The sequence below is a fragment of the Hesperophylax consimilis genome, chromosome 22 (genome assembly GCF_061612785.1).
Source record: "Hesperophylax consimilis isolate HC1 chromosome 22, BYU_Hcon_1.0, whole genome shotgun sequence".
NCBI lineage: Eukaryota > Metazoa > Arthropoda > Insecta > Trichoptera > Limnephilidae > Hesperophylax > Hesperophylax consimilis.
Genome location: NC_142857.1, coordinates 515566 through 540986, shown reverse-complemented (window position 1 = coordinate 540986; position 25421 = coordinate 515566). Strand labels below are relative to the sequence as shown.

The following is a 25421-nucleotide window of genomic DNA, read 5'->3' as shown; positions in this document are numbered from 1 at the left end:
AGTCGTCGCTGTGATTGGTCAGAAATAATCGATGCCAGCCAAGCGTTGTGATTGGTCAGAATTAATTCGAATGCACGGTCAGAAATAATCGTTTTCAAATGTCATCGAAAGTGGAATCGAGACAATCCTTCTGAAATGTCAGAAATCATTCGAATGTTCAATCCGAGACAATCGTTTTCAAACTGTCAGAATTCGTTCGAAAACGCAAATCGATTCTCACATTCGAGAGGTTATATTTCGAGATGTCAAAATATCTCAGATTGCTTGACACAAACGAAATATTTTATAAGTACATTGTTGGCTGCCTACTGAAGCATGTTGATGTTATAATCAACCTCGTGTGTGAATTGTAAATTATGAATTAATACTTTTAGGTGACGATTTACGTTTCCAGTAGGTATAGTTTATGTGTAAAAGATTTTCATGGTGATAGTTTTTCACAATTGAAGGTTTAATACTTACCTATGTTATTTTTAGGTTATGTATCATCTATTCGGGACATTCGGGTAGTGTATATTTAAAATAAAATAACTTAGCAAACATTATTTTTATATTTAATGCTGATCGGGTTTCACTACAACCGTAGCTTCTTCGGGCAGTATAAAATATTCAGTATATATTAAACTCATCAAGTGACATGTGTTCGTTCATATAAACATATTATATCTGCTACCTATGCTACGAACAAATATATTTAATTTATTTGAAATTAACATGAATGAAATTAACATCGGTGTCTCTTAGTTAGTAATTAAAATGAAACGCTTTCTGTAGTAAAATAACTTTATTTACTTAATAATAATTTGTGAATTGCATACAAATTACAAATGAATGAATGGTTTGTTTTGGATTCTAGTAGGCGCCTACAACGTATATGAGATTTAGAGGTTATTTTTAACAAAACGGCATATAATTATTATCTTATTATTAAGAGGTACATTATAAATGTTATTAATGGGAATTTGTACCTACTGGCTACACTAAGTAGCTATTCAGCAGGAGCTTACAATATTATATAAAACATATTTGAAATTCGTGGCTAACAGGAATAATACTAATGTTGCTAGCAGACAACAAGGGAATCATTGCCAGGAATGAAAATTAGTGATTGAAATTTCGCTAGTACCTGCGTACCAAAAATATTGCCATACTAATGAAAATAAATTACAACCGGAATATGCAAACCTTTTTTTTTACGATAGGAATAGTCTTGATATTCGAGTTTCTATTTTCGAATCCTAACCCCCCCCCCCCCCCCGACTGAAAATTTTTTGCCCCTGTCCGTAGCTATTGCTCCCGCACTCCGAGCGATTCATTCGAATGGATCATTCGATTCTTTTGATGTTTCGGTTAAAAAAAATCGATTATATAAATATTTCGATCATTCCCATCACTACTTTTTTCTCGGAGTTATACCCCCCTCACGCTACCCACTCACCTCGGGGGACTCGCTGAAAGCAGCGACTTTTGTCTGCCGACTATCGGAATTGGTCGGAATCATAAATAAACCATAATCATAATATTTTTATCGTGTTTGCGAACATCGCTAACTGACCATAGAGATATACGATTTTGACGGATTTCGTCAATATCGTATTAACGTAGGGCTTTATGGATCGGTATAAAACCACCGGTCACACCCAACGTTCGTAGAAAACGTATAAAGCAGGGTACACACCAAGAGTGTAGCACCGTGTAACGTAACTGATACTGTATCAATCTGCAAGTGGGTACGGCTCGTCCACGGTAACCGCGTATCCAGCTACGAGCTCCCGGATCCGCCTTTAGTGCTCGCAGTGTGATCGCAGTGAATCCGCCGTCGGCGGCTCGCTGCGATCACACTGCGCTCCACCCGCGAGCGGCTCGCAGTAGGCTCGCGCCTACGTACTCACTTGATACAGTATCAGTTACGTTACACGTTACACGGCTAGATGAGTACCCTGCTTAACAAGGTTAGCTCATCGAGGGGGTAGAGCGGTGATTGGTGAGTGGTTCATTTATGGGTGATTGGCTAGAAAACCGCGACGTAGATAGAATCCCATTTTCCACTGGGAGGTTCGAATTTATAGCAATACCACTGGCGTCAAGCGACTATGGAAGCATTTGCAAAATGATTGATTTATAATGCGTTGGTGATGTTATATATTATTTAAACCCGTATTCCGAATAAAAAGAAAGGCTCCCATGAATATTTGCATTGATGGTGCAGAATTTATTAGATTATTTATTAGCTCCTTGTGCATATTGCCTTTGAAGACATTCAAATTTTCAAATTGTAAGTCTCATTTAGCAATCTATCATGACGAGGATATGACAGGGAAAGTGTTTAGAATAAATGTATTTATACAAAGAGTCGGACATGATGCTAGATCTAGATCAAGGCTGCCCAACCCCAGGCCCGCGGGCCACAATGTGGCCCGCAAACGAATTATAAGTGGCCCGCGTGAACCATTTTCAAAAAACCCGCCAATCCGCCAATTTGAAAAAGTGTCGCGGGCCCGCGGTAAAACAAACAATGCAGCTTGCGCGCGGTCACCAGTGTTGCCAACGAAGGCGATTTATCGCTATTTAGGCTACTCAGAACAAGAATCAGCGCCGAAAAAATCTAACCTCTTGAACTTACTTTTTAAACAAAAATACACCGGTTTTTTATATAATATTTTCTGCGTCCGAAATGAATCTTGTAGCCACCCCCCCCCCCCCCATGGAATTCGAAAAATTGTTGTGTGGAATCACATATGATGTTTTTGGGTGCGCGGAATTTTTTCTCAGCGAAGTTCCGTAACAACCCCCCCCCCATGGATTTCAAATATTTTGTGGGGAATTATGTTTTATAGAAATTCTCTAACAACCCCCCCCCCATGGAAATAGGAACCGTCAGGTATTCAGTGGCCCGCCAGTGATTCAAAATCGTCAAATTGGCCCAACTGTTAAAAAGGTTGGGCAGCCTTGATCTAGATAGTCTCAACATCGCCTTGGTGAAAGACGTGAAGGACCAACATTCGGAATCGAAGCGTTGCTTGAATGGCTTTAGCCGTGTTTGGTGACCATATGTGAAGAGTTAAGTACCTCTCCGCCTTCCACTTCACCATTTCCTTCTCCTCCCCATACGAAATAGCCAGAACTCTTTTCATCACGGCTAAATGGAATAATGCAATTTAATTATAATACAACAAAATTATACCGAAATAGTAAAATGCGTCTTGAAAAGGTCCATGTTGTAGGAGGGAGCAAACACGAAAATCCTTCCATAGCAAAACTGTTAAACTTGAGAACTAGTTGTAAAAGCGATCAAATAAATAAAAGTCAAAAAGTTAATCAAAAGGTCAACTAAACCAATAATATCAACTAAAATCAAGGTTAATCAAGTATTTTGGGGTTCCGGATCAGAATGCTGTCAAATTCAACAATGGTTAGAAGTATGTAATGGTGATGTATTTAAAGTATGTAGTGGTATGTACCTACAAACCAACATATACAAAAATATATATTTAATAGCTGACGTGTACCCGGCGTTGCTCAGGTTATGAAAGTTTTTAAAGGTGGAAATACATAATATTATTGTTAAGATTAATTCATTATTTGTTTCACTTGATCTTGCAATGTGTTTCCTCGAGCGTCCATACTGTTAGTGTTAAAAAATACATAACATAATTAAGATAATAGGTGCAATGACGCCATTTTATTTGTATAAAGAACAGTAACTTTGAATTCAGTTAATTTAAATGATTCACCACTTCATGGAAAATAACATATTGCCCCGTATATCAGTAGGTACTTGCCCGAGTTCTTACCAGGGAGCAACTTGATATAAATAAATATCTCTCATAGCGAGGATAGGGACTGACTGATATACGGGTCCTATATCGACCTTAAATCGACTCCGTATATCATTTCAGTGCAGATATAATGCGTCAGTCTTCCTCGAGCGTCCCCGACTTTTTCTACCTTTGATATACTTTTTATACATTTTTACTCAAAAAATAACATTCTATCGACTTTATTTTGACACGTGTACAAACATAAGTGCGAGGAAATTAACTTATTATATGATTTACCAAAAATAATATCATATACCTAGTGAAGAGAGAAGGAGATCGTTCCTTTCGAACTCCTACTAGTCTACTGCGTCACGAGCATAAATCAACTATCACGAGCTTGCGAGCAGCCCGATGTTTTTTTTCTGAAAAATGCCTGTATGAGCCAACCTTGCTAAATATAGGTAAGTTTTTAGATTCTCACGGCCAAAAGCATTTTTGTTGTTTGTTTTTGGGGTGTTATGCCGTGTTGCGCTCACTCCTTCTTTAGCCAATAAAGAAGGAGTTAGCGCAACACGGCATAACACCCCAAAAACAAACAACAAAAATTGCTAAATATATTTTCTACAAATCTTGGGTTACACCTATCGGTCCGAAATTGTAAGGTTATCGATTTATTGGGCCAATTTAGGTTCTTGATTTGAATGGGCCCTTTTATGCTGAACATAGACATTTTGTTTCTCAATATTCATAGAAAAACTACAATTATTGCCTATGATTATTTGTGACAGATAGATTTGACGTTGATCAGATTCCAATTATTTCCCAAGTTATTTCGTTCACAATCATGATTTTTTATGCTTAATTCGGTTTTATTACAGAATAATAATATCATATTCGATAAAATGTCATTTTGTTTAGTGAAGTTAATATATCAACTGAAATATTATTGTAAATTGGAATAGTAATCTGCTGCTAAATGCAGTCGGTGCTATGTTTTGGTTTGGAATGTTGAAATATTCTAATCGGTGGAAGTAATAAACTATGCACGGTGTAACATAATCGTAGATAAAACAAAATGGAGAGAACTTGTAGATGCTGTTTGGGATCGGGAGGCGTTGAACACATCTTCAGTAAAATGGAAGACATGGATAATAATTACCAAAGCATCACTTATTCCGAGATGATATCGTCTTGCTCTTCTTTTGCGGTTAGTACACTTTTGGTGAAATTTCCATACTCTGCTTGTTTCAATACACACAAATTATTTAAAGAATATTTTTATTTTTTATTGTTTTAGTTCTATTATTATACTAAATAACTATTTACGTTGGGGGAGATAGAAAAAATATGTTGAAATTTCCATACCCCGCTTACTTCTAAACACAGTTCCAACTTAATTAGTACAAGACCCAACGGTAAATATTTACGAAACCGTTGCGCTTTTTATCAACATAATTACTACAAGAAAAAAATATTTACGTCAGAGGAGATAGGAAAAATAATAATTCATAATATAAGGATTACTGTTTGCGCCAACTGTCACCGACACTTTTAGCTCGTCACACGTCCTGATGTACGCCATACAGCAAATGCTAACTAAACAAATATTGATAGTTCAATGTACCCACGCCTAAGTTTATATTTGTTAAATCTCAACTCCAACTTCCAAAGACAAACAAAAATAATAAACTGTGCAACAAAGCACAGTCCGTAAAGCCTGTAATATGCTTAACGGGTGCGACGGGAATACCCAAATGTTTGCAGAAAGGAGACTCAATCCTACGCCGGGGAATAAATAAACCGACAATTATAATTTATTAAATGCTGGAACATTTGCTAATGAAAGGAGAAATGAATAGCTTATTAAAAGTCTCAATAATTCGTTTTCTTTTATTTTAAAACTCTATTTTATATTGCAGGTTAAACCGTCAGATGGTCTTCCTCACAAAATATGTCTCTGCTGCATTTTGGAGTTGAAATCAGCTTACAACTTCCGCAATAAATGTGATAGAAGCTACAACACGCTGAGATCGGTGGACAAGAGTTTGTCGGTGGTACTAGGACTGCCCAAGGCTCAGATAAACTCTCAAATCTTAGTGAATATGGAGGACGAAACGGAGGATAAGTGTGAAGTTGACTTCTTGGAAGATGAATGTAAAGATGAGAAGCTCATAAAGGTGGAGTTTGATGATCATTCTATTGATATGCCGTTGGAAGACTTTGATTGCGACATTGATCAGGATGAATTTGTGGTGGAGAGACTGGCCGACAGTGAGCCCATAACGGAGAAAATAAAAGCAGAACCAAGTAAGTTTGTGACTTATCTCTGTTAGTTGTTATATTGATTTTCTTGGTAATTTTTACTACAAATCTTATGTTTCATTTTTATGAATATGGTATTAATGTTGCGTGTCTTGTAGTTTCAGACATAGTAAACCAAATGGGCTTGCGTATTAAGAAATTTAAATTAAAGAAAGATCCAAAGTTGAAAATAAAAATAAAGATTTGCCCTGAGTGCGGTCTGACCTTCAAACGTAAACTGGAACTAAAAGAACACATGAAGACCCATCCCGATTATATACAAGAAAAGTACTTTTGTGAAATCTGCCAGAAATGTGAGTAACCTGGATTTTATTTAGGAATTATTAATCATTGAATACCAGAAAGAAGACACGCAGCTGATGCAGCTGGTAATTCCTAAAGGCGGAGGTGCTATCTCGTCACCATCATTTGAACTCTGTGTCCACAGCCAAAAAGCTTATCTAAAGCTTAGATAAAAACTCAATAACTCTTTGATCCACGGACTGAGCCATTTAACATACAAATTAATCAGAAAAACAACTCACCACGTCAACTGTGTATCTAATATCAGCTATCCACTATACCTTACCAACGAATCATTATTAATTATGATATTATATTATGTAAAATTTTCAGATTATAAAAATGAATATAGGCACCGGTACTTTCATAAAAAGTCCCTCAATCAAGGAATGAAGAATAATCTGGAGTGCCCGATTTGTAAACGAGTCTTTCAAAATGCCAGTCACCTCAATCAACACATAAAGATACACTCGGACGAGAGGAAGTATTCTTGTGAAGAGTGTGGAGCAACCTTCAAGCAGGGTGCGGCTCTGCACAAACATAGGTACATATTGGTGATCTCTTATTTCATAAATACTACTCAATCAACGATAATTATTGAGCTGTGACTCTTATGGTTTCTCCTATTATTTCAGGACCCAACACGCTGCGGACAAATATAGCTGTGAGTTCTGTTCAAAGACATTCAAATTGAAATACAATTTGACTGTTCATTTGAGGTTTGTTTCTTTTCACTTTCATTTTTATTTAACCTCCTTTGTTTTGTAACCAAAAAAAGTCAGTCAAAAACCCAATAATTTGAATTTGGACTCTTATCTTACGAATGAACAGAAAATGAACAATAATTCATCAAATTTCAAAGTTAATTTTCATTTTTTTTTATTATTTGATTATGGGCCAGTTGTTGGACAGAACTAAAATATTAACGGAACTTGAATAGAACTTTCACAGCACTTGAAAATTAACTTTGAAATTCGATGATTTGATCAAATTCTGTGAAACAACTGCCCCTTAGACTTAAATATTGATCCTGCAGTGAAACACCATTGATCTGGTGTTTCATTTACGTCACTCTCTTGCATAATATACATATGCATACATAATACATAAATATATTTCAGGATGCACACTAACGAGAAGCCGTTCACCTGCCCGGTGTGCCAGGAAGCCTTCAGTACCGGGCACATGAGGAATATGCACCTCGACAAGCACACAGCACTGGATGACATGGACAAGGACTCTCTGGCGGCTTTTCTGCACCTTAAGCTGTAAGAACTAGTTATGTATTTATTACTAAAATAATGTTTAGCTAATATTCCCTCTAATTGTAACGACAACCCTTTCAGGACCATTGAACTTGCGCAAGCGTATATTAGTAGTTCTGTGAACAGTAGACCTCGCATCCAAAAAATAATGTTTCTGATTTTAACTTATTTAATAAATCAAAACGAATTATAAGAATTGTAAGAGGGCACTTTAATACTAATTTAATAATTATAAACCACAGGTATTTTATGTAACATTTTTTGATTTTAAATAAGAAATTTTACCAATTTGTCCAAAGAAACGTCACTATCTGAATGACAATTTTTTTTTTCAAACTTTCTTCATGCAGATGGGTACTAAAGTATTGGAAAAATGATAACCACTCGAGCGATGGGTGTTCGCTTTTTGATTTGGCCATTTAATTTAATTACACAATATCATTCCTCAAAATATTAATACGAAAATATAGCAATGCTTACTGCAATTGTGCAAGCCAATGAATCCATCTAGATTTCATCGTTATTTATTTATAGAGCGGAGACGGTTTACGTATAGTTCCCGTGAGCACTCAGGCGATAGGCCCATTGTGCTATCTCCCATTTTACCTCTTCCTTTTAACATGGATATGTGGTTATGTCTTCTGGTTCCACAACGTGTCTTCCCTGGTCTCATCTCTCTTCTCCAATCCTCCTTGATTCCCCGAAGGCCACATGGGGGAAGAGTCCACTCCATGTTGGTCCCCAGAAGGCCCCACAACGAAAGAGTACACTCACCCTTGGTTCCCTGAGGGCCCCACGTGAAAGAGGGATTCATCTCTCCTCTCCACTCCTCCTTGGTTCCCTGAAGGCCCCACGAGGGAAGAGAGCCTCATCTCTCCTCTCCACTCCTTGGTTCCCTGAAGGCCCCACGACGGAGGAGTCCACTCCCCCTTGGTTCCCTGAAGGCCCCACGAGGAAAGAGAGTGTATTCAAATGGTCCAACTTTCGTCCCACGAGTATTTAGGGAAATAGAAGGTCCACTCCAGCAGAGCCCCGAGTGCTGGGTTAAGGTCTAAATACTCCGAGATGCGACCCTGTTTCTCGGAGGCACCGTTCATGACACTGTTCCTCAGGTCATTCAGTCTGAGCACGGTAGCTCACACCTTAGCTTGGGATGGCTATTGCAGGTTGTATTTCCACTCCTTGGGCGATGGGTTCACCAAACTCCCTGCGCTAAGATTTCACTGTTAATCCCATATTTCTTAATTATTGAAGACAATATTAACGATTCTTAAATGAAAGAAAAAAATAGAAAAATCAATAAAAGATACCCATCTAAGATCCATATTTTTAAGAGTTCTGTTAATTTGGCACATTATGGCAAGCGATCGCTTAAGTCGTTTTGCAAACTTGCCATAATATGTCAAAAATCGTTGAGTGATTTCGGTTTCAATCTGTTTTTGGTGTCAGTATACATATTTTCTATTTCTGATCTCCCTGTGTTTTGTATCCAGCTTTTTAGTTGAGATTTAAGTGTTATAATATTGTTGTGATTTTTGAATGAGAGTGTGATATTGTTGACTATATATAGTACAGGAAGCTTTTTTGCCCAAATCTTGTATTTGTAGTTACTTGACCCAAATATTTTGACTATGAGATCTCTAGTGTATCTAATACATGTGTTAGTTGTTATTCTTGTGTTTTGTGTTTATGGAATATAAATGTGTTAATTCTTACTGCAACTTTCTGAATAATTTTTTTTCTGGCTTTTTGGGTTTAAATTAGTGCTTTTAGGATATTGTCATTTGCACTGCCCGATATGATAATACCGTAATCAAACAGTGATTGGCAAAGAGCTATGTAGAGATAATACCGTAATCAAACAGTGATTGGCAAAGAGCTATGTAGAGATAATACCGTAATCAAACAGTGATTGGCAAAGAGCTATGTACAGATAATACCGTAATCAAACAGTGATTGGCAAAGAGCTATGTAGAGATAATACCGTAATCAAACAGTGATTGGCAAAGAGCTATGTAGAGATAATACCGTAATTAAACAGTGATTGGCAAAGAGCTAAAGAAGACATTCCTGATTTTAATTTTTTAAATAGGTTCAAATAAATAAACATGATGATTTCACATTTTAAAAGAGAATCTTAGCCATCTAGCCAAAGTAAGGCTTGCTTGAATAATAAAGTGGAAACGAAGCATATTACAAAAGTATCTGTTTGTGGTTTTCAGGGCATCGAGTGCGGGCAAGAAGATCAAGACACCCAACATGATGTGTCCACACTGCGGCAAGATTTTCAAGCGGAAGGCGGACCTGACAGACCACGTCAACAAGCACCTCGGGATCAAGACCTATTTCTGTGAGCTCTGCCAAAAGTGTGAGTCTTCCTATTCATTATTTGTTTCCTAAGCAGATGCATTCCCCTTCTTCTGGTGTTAATTGTCTTCTTCGTGGCCCTTCCGGTGTTCTGTGGCCTTCCTCAAATAGTCCAGTTTTGCCAATTCTTGGCCTCACCAGAATCAGAATATCTTTTAGTAAGTTGTTGCATGTATTTGCAGATTGCACATCGGAGCGCAAGCACAAGTGGATCCACAGCAAGAACAGGTCCCGCCGCTGTGAGATCTGCCTGAAGACCTTTGCCAGCCAACAGTCGCTGAAGAACCACATCAGCATACACAACGACGCGCGGCCCTTCGTCTGCCACTGCGGAGCTTCCTTCAAGCAGAATGCCGCCCTTTACAGGCACAAGTGAGATAACTTATATCTCTTAGCACAACAGGCGATACCTCTCTATCCTTACCCGATGATGCTGCAGAGCTCCTTGGAAAATGATGTAAACATGCGTTTTGGTTTTTCAGAGCACTTCACAAGGAAAAGGATTTCATATGTCACTATTGCTCAAAGCTGTTTTCTACCAAATATAAGCTGGAAATTCACATGAGGTAATTATTCATATGTATATCTGTCACTCCTGGACACACCCTCTTTACTTCCCAGAATATCCTCTCCTTCATTTCCTCAAAAGACCCCCCACACATCATCCCCAAAGATGACACTGGGAAAATATTCTCCTCAGGGCATACTGTGTTTTTTTTTATGTGAATACCGTACAAGAGTCCCAATTGCTCCCTGCGAAACTATGGCATCCCCAATTGGGGTATGTTGTGAGGCTGAAGGTAGTGGGGAGTACCTGGCTATTCAGATCTGGTCACCAAACATGGCTAAAGCCATTCCAAGCGACGTTTCAATTCTGAATGGGAGTCTTACACCGGGGTGCTATTGAGAGTATATAAATAATATATATATTATACTTGTAGCACGTTCCAGAGTGGAAGATGCTCTCAGTATTTCCCTGGTGAAGACCACCATTCAGAATAAATAACACAATTTAAACAAATAAAATTTACTTGCGCGCGCCGGGATTTGAATCTGTGACCTCCGGATTACTAGACCACGGAGGCCGTCGAACTGATGTAAAAAAAACAATTACGTATATACAAATTTTATTCTTTTGAACAAATAATTTTTTTTTATTGGGCTGCCTGGCTGGTTCCTGGGAGTCGAAAGATCTTATGTAAACTGGCGACGCAATATAGACCACACTTTTAAGGATTATCTGTTGAGTGTGTTTAGTGAACCGTTGCTTGATGGTTTGGTTTCAGGATACATACAAAAGAACGTCCCTACGAATGCGACGTCTGTCCGCTGAAGTTTGTGACAGGAAATCTCCTGAAGACACACAAGCTGAGGCACAGCGACTTCAAGGGTCTGGTGTGTGATCTGTGTGAGAAGACATTCAAAACTAAAAGGTAAACTTCTCAAGCTTAAACTTGTTTATTCATTTCTTTAAGATTATGCTTTTCACCTGACTAACTGATTTAGAATGTAATACTAAAAGTCGGGACTCAACTACTATATACAGGGTGTCCGGGGTGAAAGTGCAGTAACTTCGGGAGGCGATTCTACATGATGGTAGAAGTAAAAAAGAGAATTAACGTTTTTTTTTTTTTTTTTTTTTTTTTTTTTATTTATTGTTATTAAGTTTAATTTGTAGAACTCCATTTTATTTTTTTATTTTTTATATATACAATAATATTATTATTGGGTTTATAAAAACAGTTTATTTTTAAACAAGTTCTGCTGTGTAATTATTATTACGCGTGACAGCTGTTTCGCCCTCTGAAGGCATTATCAAACTGTGGGTAGCCCACTTACAGACGATAAATTTATATTATTTCTAGGTAGGTATTTTAATTTCATTTACTGATTTCTGCAACGCTGTTTATGTTGGACAAACGGGCCGGTCCTTTAACACTAGGTTTAAAGAACATATAAGATCTTTTAAAAATAATAATAAAATACAATCTCAATTTGCCAAACATCTCCTAGATGAAAATCACTCACTTAATGATAATAATAAACCAACTCCGTTACACATACAAAATAAAGGCCGTAAACTGAATCTTTTAGAGCAGTTAGAAATTAACAAAAACTCTAATAATCCAAAAGCTATTCTAATTAATGAACAAACAAATATAATTCGTTCACCCCTACTAGATATCTTCAAACCTAATGCAAATATGAGTGCACTATGAAGTACTTAATTATGCTATTAAAATAACCCTATGAGTCATCGTTTGGGAATAACTAACATAAAGACATTCAGTCAAATTTAAACATTACACTAATTGGGGAAACTTTGCTGGGGTAATAACCATTAATAATTTTTGATATTTTACTTAGAAATCAATTAAGAAATCAGTAAATGAAATTAAAATACCTACCTAGAAATAATATAAATTTATCGTCTGTAAGTGGGCTACCCACAGTTTGATAATGCCTTCAGAGGGCGAAACAGCTGTCACGCGTAATAATAATTACACAGCAGAACTTGTTTAAAAATAAACTGTTTTTATAAACCCAATAATAATATTATTGTATATATAAAAAAAAAAAAAAAAAAAAAAAAAAAAAAAAAAAAGAATTAACGTTTTTTGAAATTTCAACTTTTAGATGTACTTTTCAGCTACAAACGAAAAATTGCGCCGGCGTGTGCGTACTGCATTATTATTGGTTTTGGATCATTTGAAATCGACCGGCCAATCCTAGAACTAAAACCCGCTACCCCCCCTTCCCGCGCTTTACAGTTGGTAACAGGACAGCTGTGATTTGTTTACTTTAAATAAATATTACAAACAAATACCTCACATATACTCACTATACATGTGGGTTACATAACTCGATAATGGGTTAGCCCGTTACGTAACAAGAGAGTCATTCATTAATTCTTCTGAAAGCTGATTACTTCAATGATCGTTTCATGCCGTGAAAAAGATAAGGATTTTTACTAACCATCACGCCTTTTACCGCAAGGTTAGGCAGAGATGAAGGACCGCCAAACAACTCGGTCTTGGCACACACTACTTGCCTCATTTACATTCATATATCATATAGTGACTCTTGATATGGCCCGACTCAAGTATCTGGTTTACTTGATCGTGCCATGTCTTCCTCGGGCGTCTCTGACTTCTACCATTCATATTCTCATCAAAATATATTCTCCTCACACTCCTTTCTACGTACCCAAACCATCAATATTATCAGGTTGTTAATCATATTTAAATTTGAAGAAGACACAATATTATATAAGTTATATAACGTACCTTTCAGACGAACTGCCACCGTTAATATCTAACCAAATTTTGCTCCACGAGTCTTCCTTCAAATTTGCCGCCAAACCGTTTTGTTCTGTTATTTAATATGTTATAGGAATGAAAAAATTCACAGTGTATATTTAACCGGTCAGCAACGTAAGCAGATATACACGATAAAATAACGATAGCAGTCAAGTACAATAAGCGTGTTTACACGTCAACGCGTGTGTTTCCACAAAAATCGTCATAACTCCGTTATTCTTCTAGTGACATCCCTAAAACAAAAAGTAGAATATTCGTATTGAATGAAGCTTCACATCTCTATTCAACGTTATCCATAGAAACCCGTAAAAAGACCTACTCAGTGGAAGCAAATTTTACCCGCCAAATCGTAAAACGACGCCAAGAAAGCCGTTTGACGTGCCGACCCGCCTCGCAAGTTTAATTATTTTTTTAAAAATATATTTTGTATGAAATGGTCAAAAAGTGAAGTGACAGAATTGTTTATTGTACATTTGTACGATGAAATAAGTGTTTTTTTTTTACATTATCCGTGATTTTAGTATCGTTTTTACATAAAACATTACAGGTGAGTCATTTTTACAATTTTTTCATGTTTCCATTCTAAATTTAAATATTTACAAATGTTAATATTTATTTATGATACAACAATTTGAAAGCCTATTTTGTAACCTTTCTAAAACAGTTTTTACTATTCGGCTCCGTTCAGTAATGTTTCATTTATAGAGCTTTGATTGTGAGGCGGTAATAACACAACGTTTTCGTGAAATTGACATTTCGGTAAAGACATCTTAGCTTCAAGTTCGCGAAAAGTCGGAGGGGTTAAATGCAATTAAAGCATTTGTCGAGAGATTTTTGCTCTATTTCAAACGAGTTGTGTTTTATTAAATACTTTTGCTTAATTATTACTGTTTTTTATTATTAGAGCGCTCCCTCTAACATTCGTATTTACATATCTCCCTTTCAAACCATCTTTGAACGCTTACTACGGGGCCTTAAAGTCAAGCTAACGCTTTATTTTTAACATATTACACACATTTGTTTAAAACAATATTGGAAAGTTTTTACTTTGACGTCATTTTATTGTCTGTGAAAGTAGGCGGGGTCACTTAACATTTTCAACGGTAAAGATGTTTGGAAACAGGCGAATCGAGCGTTACTGAGCAAATCGCTTAGCTGATTGGAGCCTGAGATTAATCGATCGAAAAGTTGTTAACTAGCTATGGCTAGAACAGCGATGTTTGAATAAGCTATTTTGATCATTATACGCATCTATTCGTAAACTTAACCAACACAGGTGATTTCCCAGAGTGGAAGATGTTATACATATGTCAAGGTTTCCCAAACTTTGCATCTTCATTTTCATTGAGATTGACTTCTATTAAAAACCTTTTAAGACTTTTTGCTGTCGATTTTTAGTTCTTCATTTAAAAGACAAAATATTATTAGAGTATTTCTCAAAAAAAGTGTACATTTTGGAAAAATAAAGTGTGCCTACAAACAGTTCAAAAATTTCACATGTTTTTAATTAATCATACAAAAAAAATATGCACCATTTTGTAGAATAAATATTAGGCTTTAAAATATCGAAAAATAAACATTACAATCGTATCAATTCGCAAATATTTTAATTTTTTTTTAACCTTTTGAACGCGTTAATTTGCTCCGTTTTATCTATACCCGTACGCGGTACATATTTTCAAATACCTATGCACGCAATTAAATGTCAAATTATAGCATTCTGGCATTATTTATTGGACTATATATACAGAACAGATTATTCTCCACAATATGAAAACAAATCCTCGTGTGTCAACACTCTTAGATGTTTATAAAAACAAAAACATAAAATTTCATACAAAGACGTACCGTATCTTTTGAATGTGGTCCCGCCATTCACTCGCCGTGTGTGTAATTAGGCCACTGCGTTGATAGACATAAGTGGGACACCATGATCACTTATCATTTTTAGTTCTGAAAACTTTTTCTCAAACTCTTTTCTAAACTCAACACTTAAAAATAACACATAAATTTTATATCACTTAATAAATATTGTTTTTTAAGCACTTTAGAGGAATCTCTGTCTGTCACATTTTTTGGAACTATGGTAAACTTTAAAACAGGGTTCGATACATAAAGACACACCACATTCTTTACATACGTATCTCGTTAACTGCATTTTTTTATTTTTCAATCGGCATACACGACATCGTCTACGCGGTTTTTTTATTTTGCCAGTTGATGGAATCAATTCGGCCATATGCTTAGCGGCATATTTAGGCAAAACCCGAAACGGGTTGAGGTGGGCTGATGTATTAGGCTCTGGTATTTGAGAAATCTCTTGTTTATATTTCTCAACTAGTTGCATAATAACCGCCATTGTTGAATTTTCTTTAAGTTGTACAGAAACGCCGGATTGAAAATCATCAAATTCGTGTACTATTGGAATATGAGGTCCAGACACCCAGGAGTGTAGCACTTCTTCACTTACAGACTCATTCGCTTGAGTTTCTGTATCTGAAAGTTCCGAAGGTTCAAATTCATCTTCGGACATTTCATAATCAGAATCCAAAACGTTCAATATATTTTCAATTTCATCATCTTCCAAACTATGGGCCATTTTTTATCCGAAAAATCAAATGAATTAAAAAAACTAAAAACTTGTGAACGTTTCCTAATAAATTTTGAAATAGTATATAAAACACGAAAATAACACGCACTTTAGTAATATATAACTAATATATATATATAACAAAATATATTTAAAATAATAAAGTATATAGTAAAGTCAATAACTCAGTTTTGTAACACAGTAAAATGTTAAAAAATACGCGCAATCGGCACAATATGGTCACTCGTGGATACAGTAAAATTGAATTTGCTAGACGAAACACAAGAAATCAAAAAAAAAATTGATTTCTGAAGTGAACAAATTAATTTGAATTTTTCGTAATAATTCAATATTACAGCAGAACACAGAATGTTATCGGCGCAGATTCCACAAATCAACTCGGCGCGCGCAAGCGCAGATAACATACTAGTACTAACGCCATCCGGTGACAAAATTGTGAACTAAAGCACTCAAAGGCGCGAAGAGGCGCACTTGATTATGGATCTTTTTTTATGAAATACAATTTTATTTTTGAGAAATACTTGTAGATGTCAGCATCGTGATAGTTCTACGAATGTCCAAGCGAGCAAGAAATACATTTATGACGAAAGAGCGCTGGAATATCGGCCGTCAAAGTTTCCGTATCAACTGTTGATACGGCCGCGTGTGAGTATAGACTTTTTGCCGTAACAACAGTTGATACGGCCGCGTGCAAAAGATTAAATATCGATTTTTACCTTCCATACAAAATAAAATTGCCACCCTACCCACCTCATTTGTTTATACTTCATAAAATGCGATAATAACGTTATAATATGTGATTTTTTGTAAGTTTTAGGGTCTTAATTAAATGTAGTTTCTGTAAAAAGGTAATTTTCTATGGGGTTTCATAATAAATTAATAATTTATCAGGGTGGCCACAGACCTGGAAAACCGGGAAAACCGGGAATTATCAGGGAATTTTACCGAACCGGGAATTATCAGGGAAATGTCAGGGAATTTCAAAATATTCTTAAAATATCAGGGAATTCCAAAAATAAAACGAAATTCGTTATTTATGATTTGTGAAGTCCCAAAGTTGTGTTTTATTACTTTTACTTGCGGCGTGTGTAACAAAAGATATGCCGACAAAGACAAACTAGATAAGTAGGTATTTTTTTATTATTATTTTCGTAAATAGCCCTTGCAATACAATCATGTCGTAAACCACCCGCTTTGGTTTTTCCCCCATACTATGTAGGTGCGAAATCTGTAAAGAAAAAGCTAGCAAAGTTACAACAAAGTGTCAAAAGGGTCGGACACCCAGTACGGTCGTACTAAAATTTAAAGATCATCATTACCAACATTTTTACAAAGTGTCAATACAGTAGAACCTCGTTAATTCGAAATCCACGGGACATCAAAAATCAAATTTCGAATTAACGAATTCCCACGTAATTCATATTTTTATGAAAAAAAATACGCCGAAAATCGATTTTCTCGGCCGCCTCTTCAAATCCGGGTGGTATTTTAGCTGTAAATTCGTATTAATACCAATTATTTCTTTATTTTCGCGGCCGATTACCGTAGCGGCGGGCCCTTTAAATTCAGATATTCGCAATAAATTCGTAAAAATGCTAGATATTTACGCGTAAATCGAGATTTCGCTGCCGATTTCGGTCGCGGCCTACCCTTTAAATTGAGATATTCGTAAACATACGATATATTTCCGCGTAAATCGAGATTTCGTGGTAATATCCGTCGCGGCCGGCCCTTTATTTCAAATATCTGAATTTAAATTCGTAAAAATACGATATATTTCCGCGTTAAACGAGAATTCGCGGCCGTATTCCGTCGCGGCCGGCTCTTTAAATGCAGATATTCGAAATAAATTCGCAAAAATACGATATATTTCCGTCTAAATCGAGAATGCGCGGCCGATTTCCGTCGAATACGATATATTTCCGTGTAAATCGAGAATGCGGGGCCGATTTCCGTCGCGGCCGACCCTTTAAATTAAGATATTTGATGTAAATTCGTAAAAATATGAAATATTTCCGCGTAAATCGAATTTTTTCGGCAGTTTTTCGTCGCGGCCGGCGTTTTAGTTCAGATATTTGAAGTAAATTCGTAAAAATATGTCATATTTCGGAGTGATTTCCGTCGCGCCGTATTTTTTAACTCGGATATTCGAAGTAAAGTTAGTAAAAATACGATATATTTCGGCGTAAATTGAAATTTCGCGTCCGATTTCCGTCGCGGCGGGCCCTTTAAAATTCAGATATTCGAAATAAATTCGTAAAAATACGATATATTTACGCGTAAATCGAGATTTCGCGGCCGATTTCAGTCGCAGCGGGCAATTTAAATTCAAATATTCGAAATAAATTCGTAAATATACGATACATTTACGCGTAAATCCAAATTTCGTGGCCGAGTTTCGTCGCGGCCGACCCTTTAAATACAGATATTTGGTGTAAACTCGTAAAACTACGACATATATCCGCGTAAAACGTATTTTCTCGGCCCTTCAAACTCGGATATTCGAAATAAATTTGAAAAAATACAACATTCCAGTGTAAATCGATTCAGATTTACAAAATAATAATACTAATTAGGACGATGTATAACCACGTAAAAATACATTTTTCGGCGTTATACCGCCACGGCTGACTTTTAGATTCAGATTTACGAAATATAATGATTTATTTTCGCAAATTTTTGTGCGCGGACCAAAATAAATTTCTAACTAACTAACTAACCATCACGCCTTTCCCCCGCAGGGGTAGGCAGAGAGGACGGACCGCCAAACAACTCTGTCTTGGCATACACTCCTTGCCTCATTCACATTCATACATCGTCTCATACATCCTCTTCTATTGTTCTGACTCTTGACATGGCCCGACTCAAGTATCTGATTCACTTGGTCGTGCCATGTCTTCCTCGGGCGTCCCCGACTTCTGCTACCATTCACACTTGCATCGTATATTCTCCTTACACTCCTTTCTTCGCTCATTCGCTCTACATGCCCAAACCATCTAAGCGTCCCTTTCTTAATCTTACTCATTACGCTTACATCAGCCTTGCACTCTTTGCGGATATCCACATTCCTCACACAATCATACATGGTTTTACCACACATACGCCTCAGTGATCTCATTTCAACAGCATTCAATCTACTTTCATCCTTTCTTTGCCAGTTCCATGCCTCACTTCCATACATCAGGGTAGGTACCAGCACTCTATTGTGGACTGCTAACTTCGCTTCTTTGGACAATTTTTTGTTAGCGCCAACTGCGTTCAGTCCTCCATTAATGGAGTTACCTGCATTTACTCTTCTTTCAATATCTCTGTCAGCCTTCCCATCTCTCGTAAACATGCTTCCTAAATACACAAATTCATCCACCTGCTCCAAGTATTCCTCATTCACAGCTATATCGCACACTGTTTTCGTACTTTCTCTTTCAAACACCACTACTTTAGACTAACTTACTTACATCATTAACTCATTCTTCACGCATACTTCGTTCATCCTAGACACGAGAGACTGCAGATCATCAATACTATTAGCAATCAGCACCGCATCATCAGCATACAACAGGCAACATACTTTCAGATTACTCAAATTCGCGCCCAATCCCACCTCTTTCAATTCTTGCATACAATTATCCATAGATTGAATAACCACGGTGACATTACGCAGCCTTGTTTAACACCTTTTGTGATATCAAACCACCCCGTAAAACCACCGTTTACCTTAACACATGCAACGCTTCGCTCATATAGAGACGCAATTGCCTGAGTCAGATTCGCATTCACTCCATACTCGGACAACACCTTCCATAGCTTTTTCCTGTCGACTTGGTCGTATGCTTTTTGTATATCTACAAAGGCACAGAAAAGTTTCTGGTTTTTTGCCAGAAACTTCTCGGTGAGCATACGCAATGAGAAGATCTGGTCCATGCACCCCCTTCCACTCATAAAAGCACCTTGCACATCCCATATTTTATCCTTTCCCATATTTTATCCATTACGAATTAACGAATTTCGAATTAAAAAAAATTTTGTATAAAAAAAAATTTCTGCCGAAATTTTTTTGGCGAAAATTTCGAATTACGTGTTTTTTTTTAGAATTATCGGGGTTCTACTGTACTTACTTTTGTTTATTTGTCTATCTTTGTCTGGTCTTTTCATTTGTACACAAATTGTCTTCAGGCGAAATATCATAAATTTGTAATAAGTGTATTTTGTTTTGAATAGATCATTGTGGTGCAAGGAAATAATAAATGCTTTAGATGACGGAATTCCCTTTATTTATGTATCTGTTCTAATTTTCTGGCGTAGATGAAAATCGTGTTTCAAAAATAACATTTTGAACGATATGTCCTTATACCAAATAAAACATATCAGGGAAAAATATAGAAACTGCCCTGGAAAACCTGGAATTATCAGGGAATTTTGAAATCCGTTTTTTGTGGCCACCCTGTTTATGCACAAAAAACAAAATGAGACATCACCATTTACTTTTTAGTAACTACTCTTTAGTTACGTTTTATTAGTACTTCCACCGTAATTTTTTAACCCATTTGTAAAATTTAACATGGGCAACACTAGCCTCTTTCTGATTAATTGTTGGTCTGACTTCTCCGCCATAACATTAATTGTTAAAATCAGTAATAACGTGTTTCTTTAGTGGGACCACTATTTCGTAACAGAAAATATTTTAGCTTTTTTTCACAAAATCTTTTTTCAAAAGTCTTTTTCTACTCATCTTTTTATTACATGTGCGGTACGAACATTGCTAAGCTTACATATTAACACTTTTAAATTTTATCAAACCATTGACTTTTTATAACATAAATTCTTATTACATTTTCGTAACGTTTGTTATGAATTTCGTAACGTAACGAAAAAGTTCAATGTAAAGCTGAGTGTACACAGTTACAATGTGATTAAGAAAAGTAAGTATATTGTAAGTGTGTCTAGCATTTTTATGAAAGTCTTATGTAAGTTTAGTAATAATGTAATATATTATGCACAATGCACAAATATACATATGTATTTAGATATAATAGGAAAAAAATAAATATTATTATACCATAGAGCAGATCTGTTGATGGCGCTGGAAAGTAGGTAGGTTGTAATACATAGGATGCACTGGAAATTCCTGATGGTCAATGGCAGAGCAGGTGTCGTCGGACTTGTATGTTTTATCATCGCGATTATATGGCATTATACATAATGACAAGTACTTGAAGATCAAGCTGAGCCGTCCAATACTGGTTTTATTTTAAATAAGCTTGAGGCACTCATACACACTATCCGTTCTACAGGCGCTCTATACAATATTTATAAGTGCCTTAAGTTTTTTATAAAAGCTTATTTAAATATAAATTTATTTTTATTTACTCTGATAAAACCATAACTACAGCATAATTTTTTTTTAGGAATGCCCCCAAAAACCAATGCCAAAAAGCAAAACGCTTACAGAGAAAGACTGAAAAAGGAAAATACAAATAAATATAAGGAAATCCGAATTAAGCATTTAACAAAAGTTATAGAAAATATCAAAAATAAAAAAATAAATTCTTACAGAAGAAGAAAAAGAAGAGCTACGGGCAAAGTGGAGACAAGCCAATGATAAAAGAGCTGAAAGAAAGAAAAAGGCTAATCCTACGACACAAGACAATAATACATTTGAACGTAGAAAAAATAATAAAAAAATCCTAAAGGAAAGACTACAAAAGCTGACTGAAGAAAATACTCGATTAAAAAGTCGAAATAAGAATTTAAGACAGTGCTGTAATCGGATGAAAAGGCAAGTGAATATTCTGAAAATATTATTGCATAAACAAACTAAGACTAATAATGATGCTATTCCCATCGTAACTGGATTATATAATAAATCGGAGATGTTATAATAGGAAATAATAATGCCATAGAAAATAACACTGATATTGAAAATATGAATAGTGAAAATGAAGATTCTAACAAAATCAAAGATAAACCATGTGTAGTGAATATCTTAAAAACGAAAAACTGGAAAATATACATACAAAAAAGAAAGTGGTTTGTAAGGGCCTTATCTCTAAATCTCTATCACTAAATGACTATATTCATGCGCCAAAGCGGAGTGATAAACCAAAGACTGAAAAACTGACCAAATGTGTCTCGGAAAGATTTCAATTATTATAAAGATGAGGAAGAAATTTATAAAACGCTAATGGATAGTGATTCAAACTAAATAATTGTATGTTATTAAATTTTTAATAGTTTAAACAGTGCCTGTTCTTTAATTTCTTAAGATTTGTTGAATATTGTGTTAGGTACTTCAATTTGGGAGCTGATAATTTGATTAAAAAACATTTATTTATACTCCCTTGTTTTTTTTAAACCCCTTTGGTATAACAAAATACAAATATTTGGGTCGTGAGTTTATGTATGTTTGTAGTATGTACAATAAATAAAAAAGTAAAGAATAATTACTTACATTTAAAAAAGACGACAACTAATTAAATTGAATAAATAATAAAAAAAGTAAAATAAAATTTGCCATTGTGTAAACAAGCCTTATGTTTACTATTTAGTTACGTCTTATGACTATTTCGTAACACTATTTCGTAACTACATTTTCGTAACGTACATTTATTTTGAGAAATACTCAAAATATTTACAAAACCAAATACTTTCGTAATTTGCAATTTATAGTTTATTATTAGATATTATTAGTTTTTAGACATCTTTATCATTCATATTTAAAAGTGATGAGAAACTGTAAATTCTATGGAAATATGGAATATATTAGGTATTATTTTCAATGTTCACAATCGTAATGATTTAGATTCGCGATTAACTGGTTGGGAACCCTTGCCTCATTAAAAAACTTCAATGTATAATAAAGTAAAAATAAAAAGCTGTAAGAAGACAAAACCGCGTGAGCCCGATTACTTTCTCTCTCACACCTAATAAGGCATCCTTGTCGACGAAGGGAGGACGTGGTAGATCTCCTATTGGTTACGCAACTAATCAGCTCCCCGCTACCTACTGAATGATGTATCACAGATGGCCTATATAAGCGGACGCACGGCCTTGAACCATATCCAATCCATATCAAACCCTGGGCTCACAATACCTGATGCTGATTGCGAGATGTGTTGTCCCTTTCAGCGAGGTTGAAAAGTACCTAGAAAATGTTTGCCCTTCGAAAATAGTCGGAGATAATGCGTTGTGTCGCCTTTCCAGCGAGTGTATTATTTATATAGTAACAGTTTATTGTTTATTATTGTTATTTTTTACTTTGACTACTGAATAAAAGTCCCTGTCTTTAAATTAATTATAACTAACAAATGTTGTTGTAAAGCTGAATACAATTTGTTAGTTTTTAATAAGGTTTCCTTTTTTCCAGTGACCTTAGGCAACATATGAAAGTGCATGAGAAAATAAGAAAATATCCGTGTAAAATATGCAGTAAAAACTTCTTCCGGTCCGACCACCGCAACCGCCACGAACTCACTGTGCACTCCATGGAGGCCGTCAAACCCGAGAACGATGACTCCCTACTTAACTAACCTAACCTCCATCTGCTCTACTCCTACACCAGGCCGGGGCTACCTGTTGGTCAACAGTTAGATTGGGGAGTTTCACACAAATGTAACTTATAAAATATCATCAAATGGCCAATCATAATTGTTAGCTGATAATAATTTGATCGAAAGCTGAAACAGACCTGGAATCAACGTTTGAATGTTAAAAAAATCAAAAATGACACTGATTGACCATTTGATGACAATGTTACATATAAATTTTTGTGAAACACCCCTAACTTAGTACTATTGTATTATCTAGGTATTAATATTATTTTTATTTAAATTTAACATAATTTTATTAAAAATTTTAAACAGTTATTGCTGGTTATTTTTATGTATATAAAATAAAATAATAGTTCTTGTTGGTCGGCACAAATAATTACGTTTGAAAGCCGAAAATGTGAAATTTATAAAAGTTAAAATCTGTTTTTTTTTCTGTGTTAAAAAAAATGTTTTTAACATAATGTATTATGTAATACCTATTTATGTGTTTAAAAAATTATTTGTAGAATTCCATGATTTAGAATTAATTTATTTTAGCGTCGATAACTTTTGCATCACAAATTCCAGTAATAGAAAGTGTGTACATAGTAGATATTTTCACAGCCAAAAGTATTATCGTGATTAATAAGAATTACACATCAGCTCTGATGCACACAATCTAACGCAGTCCAAAACGCTGGCTAAAGAAGGAAGTAGCGCAACACGGCGTAATACATCACAATAATTATGTACATGGTACTTTAAAAAAAATATATATTTCATATTGGTTATATTATGTACATATTTTATTTTCACAATATTATAAGAATTATTTATGTATTTGTTCAAACATATTATAAACAAATTATTTGCTTACATAACATTTGGTTGGGTGGTTGATGAGAGGTGGTCGATAGCTCGCTGGGTAGGAAGCTTGGCTAGCATTCAGACCGGCTGGTTTTGATGCTCACAGTGGCTGACAGACTTACTCCCTTTTCAACCTAACTTACGCTAAGAGAAAAGGTCCCTTTTATAAATCTCAGGATTCATAACTTACTTTTATTTAAAAAAAAAAAAACTTCATATCAGTAAATGAAAAAGAATTGCAATTTTGTGTTGAACAAAATTAATAATGAATGTTATCCGATCAACCATTCCTAAACAATTCAGTATTGATGGGTTTTTAAGGAAATTTAGAATAAAAGAATAAAAAGATGGATATTTTCTATTTTGATTTTGAAGGGTTTGTAATAAATCTATTGTTATTAGTTGTATTTTTTTTAAATGCATTGCAGGTGTAAAAGCCCGGTGTGTAATTCATAGTATTTTTGTATTGTTGGCAGTATTATTTTAAGCTTGACTATAACTAATAAATATTTATTGTTATATTTAAAAATATGTTGTTTATAAATATGCCAGGGTGGCGGCAGTTTGCCAGTATTAGAACGTGTGAAAACTGTTATAAAATTAATATTTTTCATTAATTTGTTTTGTTTCATTTCATTTTTTAATGTACATTATCATGTTGTGTTCATTAAATGAATGTGCATTTATACTCGTCAAAATTACAAAAACACACATCTCGTTTCTCTATCTGCACAAACAGACAGATATAGATAATATGAAATAAAAAAAGCATATCATTGCTGCAAATTCATGCGCAGAAATCATCCGGAGTGCCAATTATTGATGATATAAGTCCAGTAAGATTTTACCTTATATGAATTGTGATCAGTTTATTCCTACAATAAACTGATCACATAATAAGCTCAGTGGTTTCAACTGTAATTGCAGCAAAATCAATAGTGACTGAAGAAAATCACCATTTATTTTTAATAGGCTGTCAAAACGGAATTTCATCCTTCCCGAAAAATGGACAAATAAGAACTACACAACCATGAATGTTAATAAGAACTACATAAAGAATGTTCATAAACAAAATGCTCCATAAATTTTCAGAAGAATTT

The 25421-nt window shown here is 35.2% G+C and overlaps 1 protein-coding gene across 1 annotated transcript; it reads left to right on the top strand.

The window, feature by feature from the left end:
* The first annotated feature begins 4555 nt into the window (after positions 1–4555).
* LOC149412572 (zinc finger Y-chromosomal protein-like) lies at positions 4556–24815 on the top strand. The gene is made up of 11 exons (XM_089645030.1): positions 4556–4968; positions 5681–6068; positions 6182–6376; positions 6699–6909; positions 7001–7084; positions 7487–7633; positions 9853–9998; positions 10180–10369; positions 10480–10563; positions 11284–11430; positions 23292–24815. Exons 1-11 carry the CDS (start codon positions 4837–4839, stop codon positions 23452–23454), a joined length of 1887 nt encoding a protein of 628 aa, XP_089501156.1. The 5' UTR covers positions 4556–4836; the 3' UTR covers positions 23455–24815.
* The last annotated feature ends 606 nt before the right edge of the window (positions 24816–25421 follow it).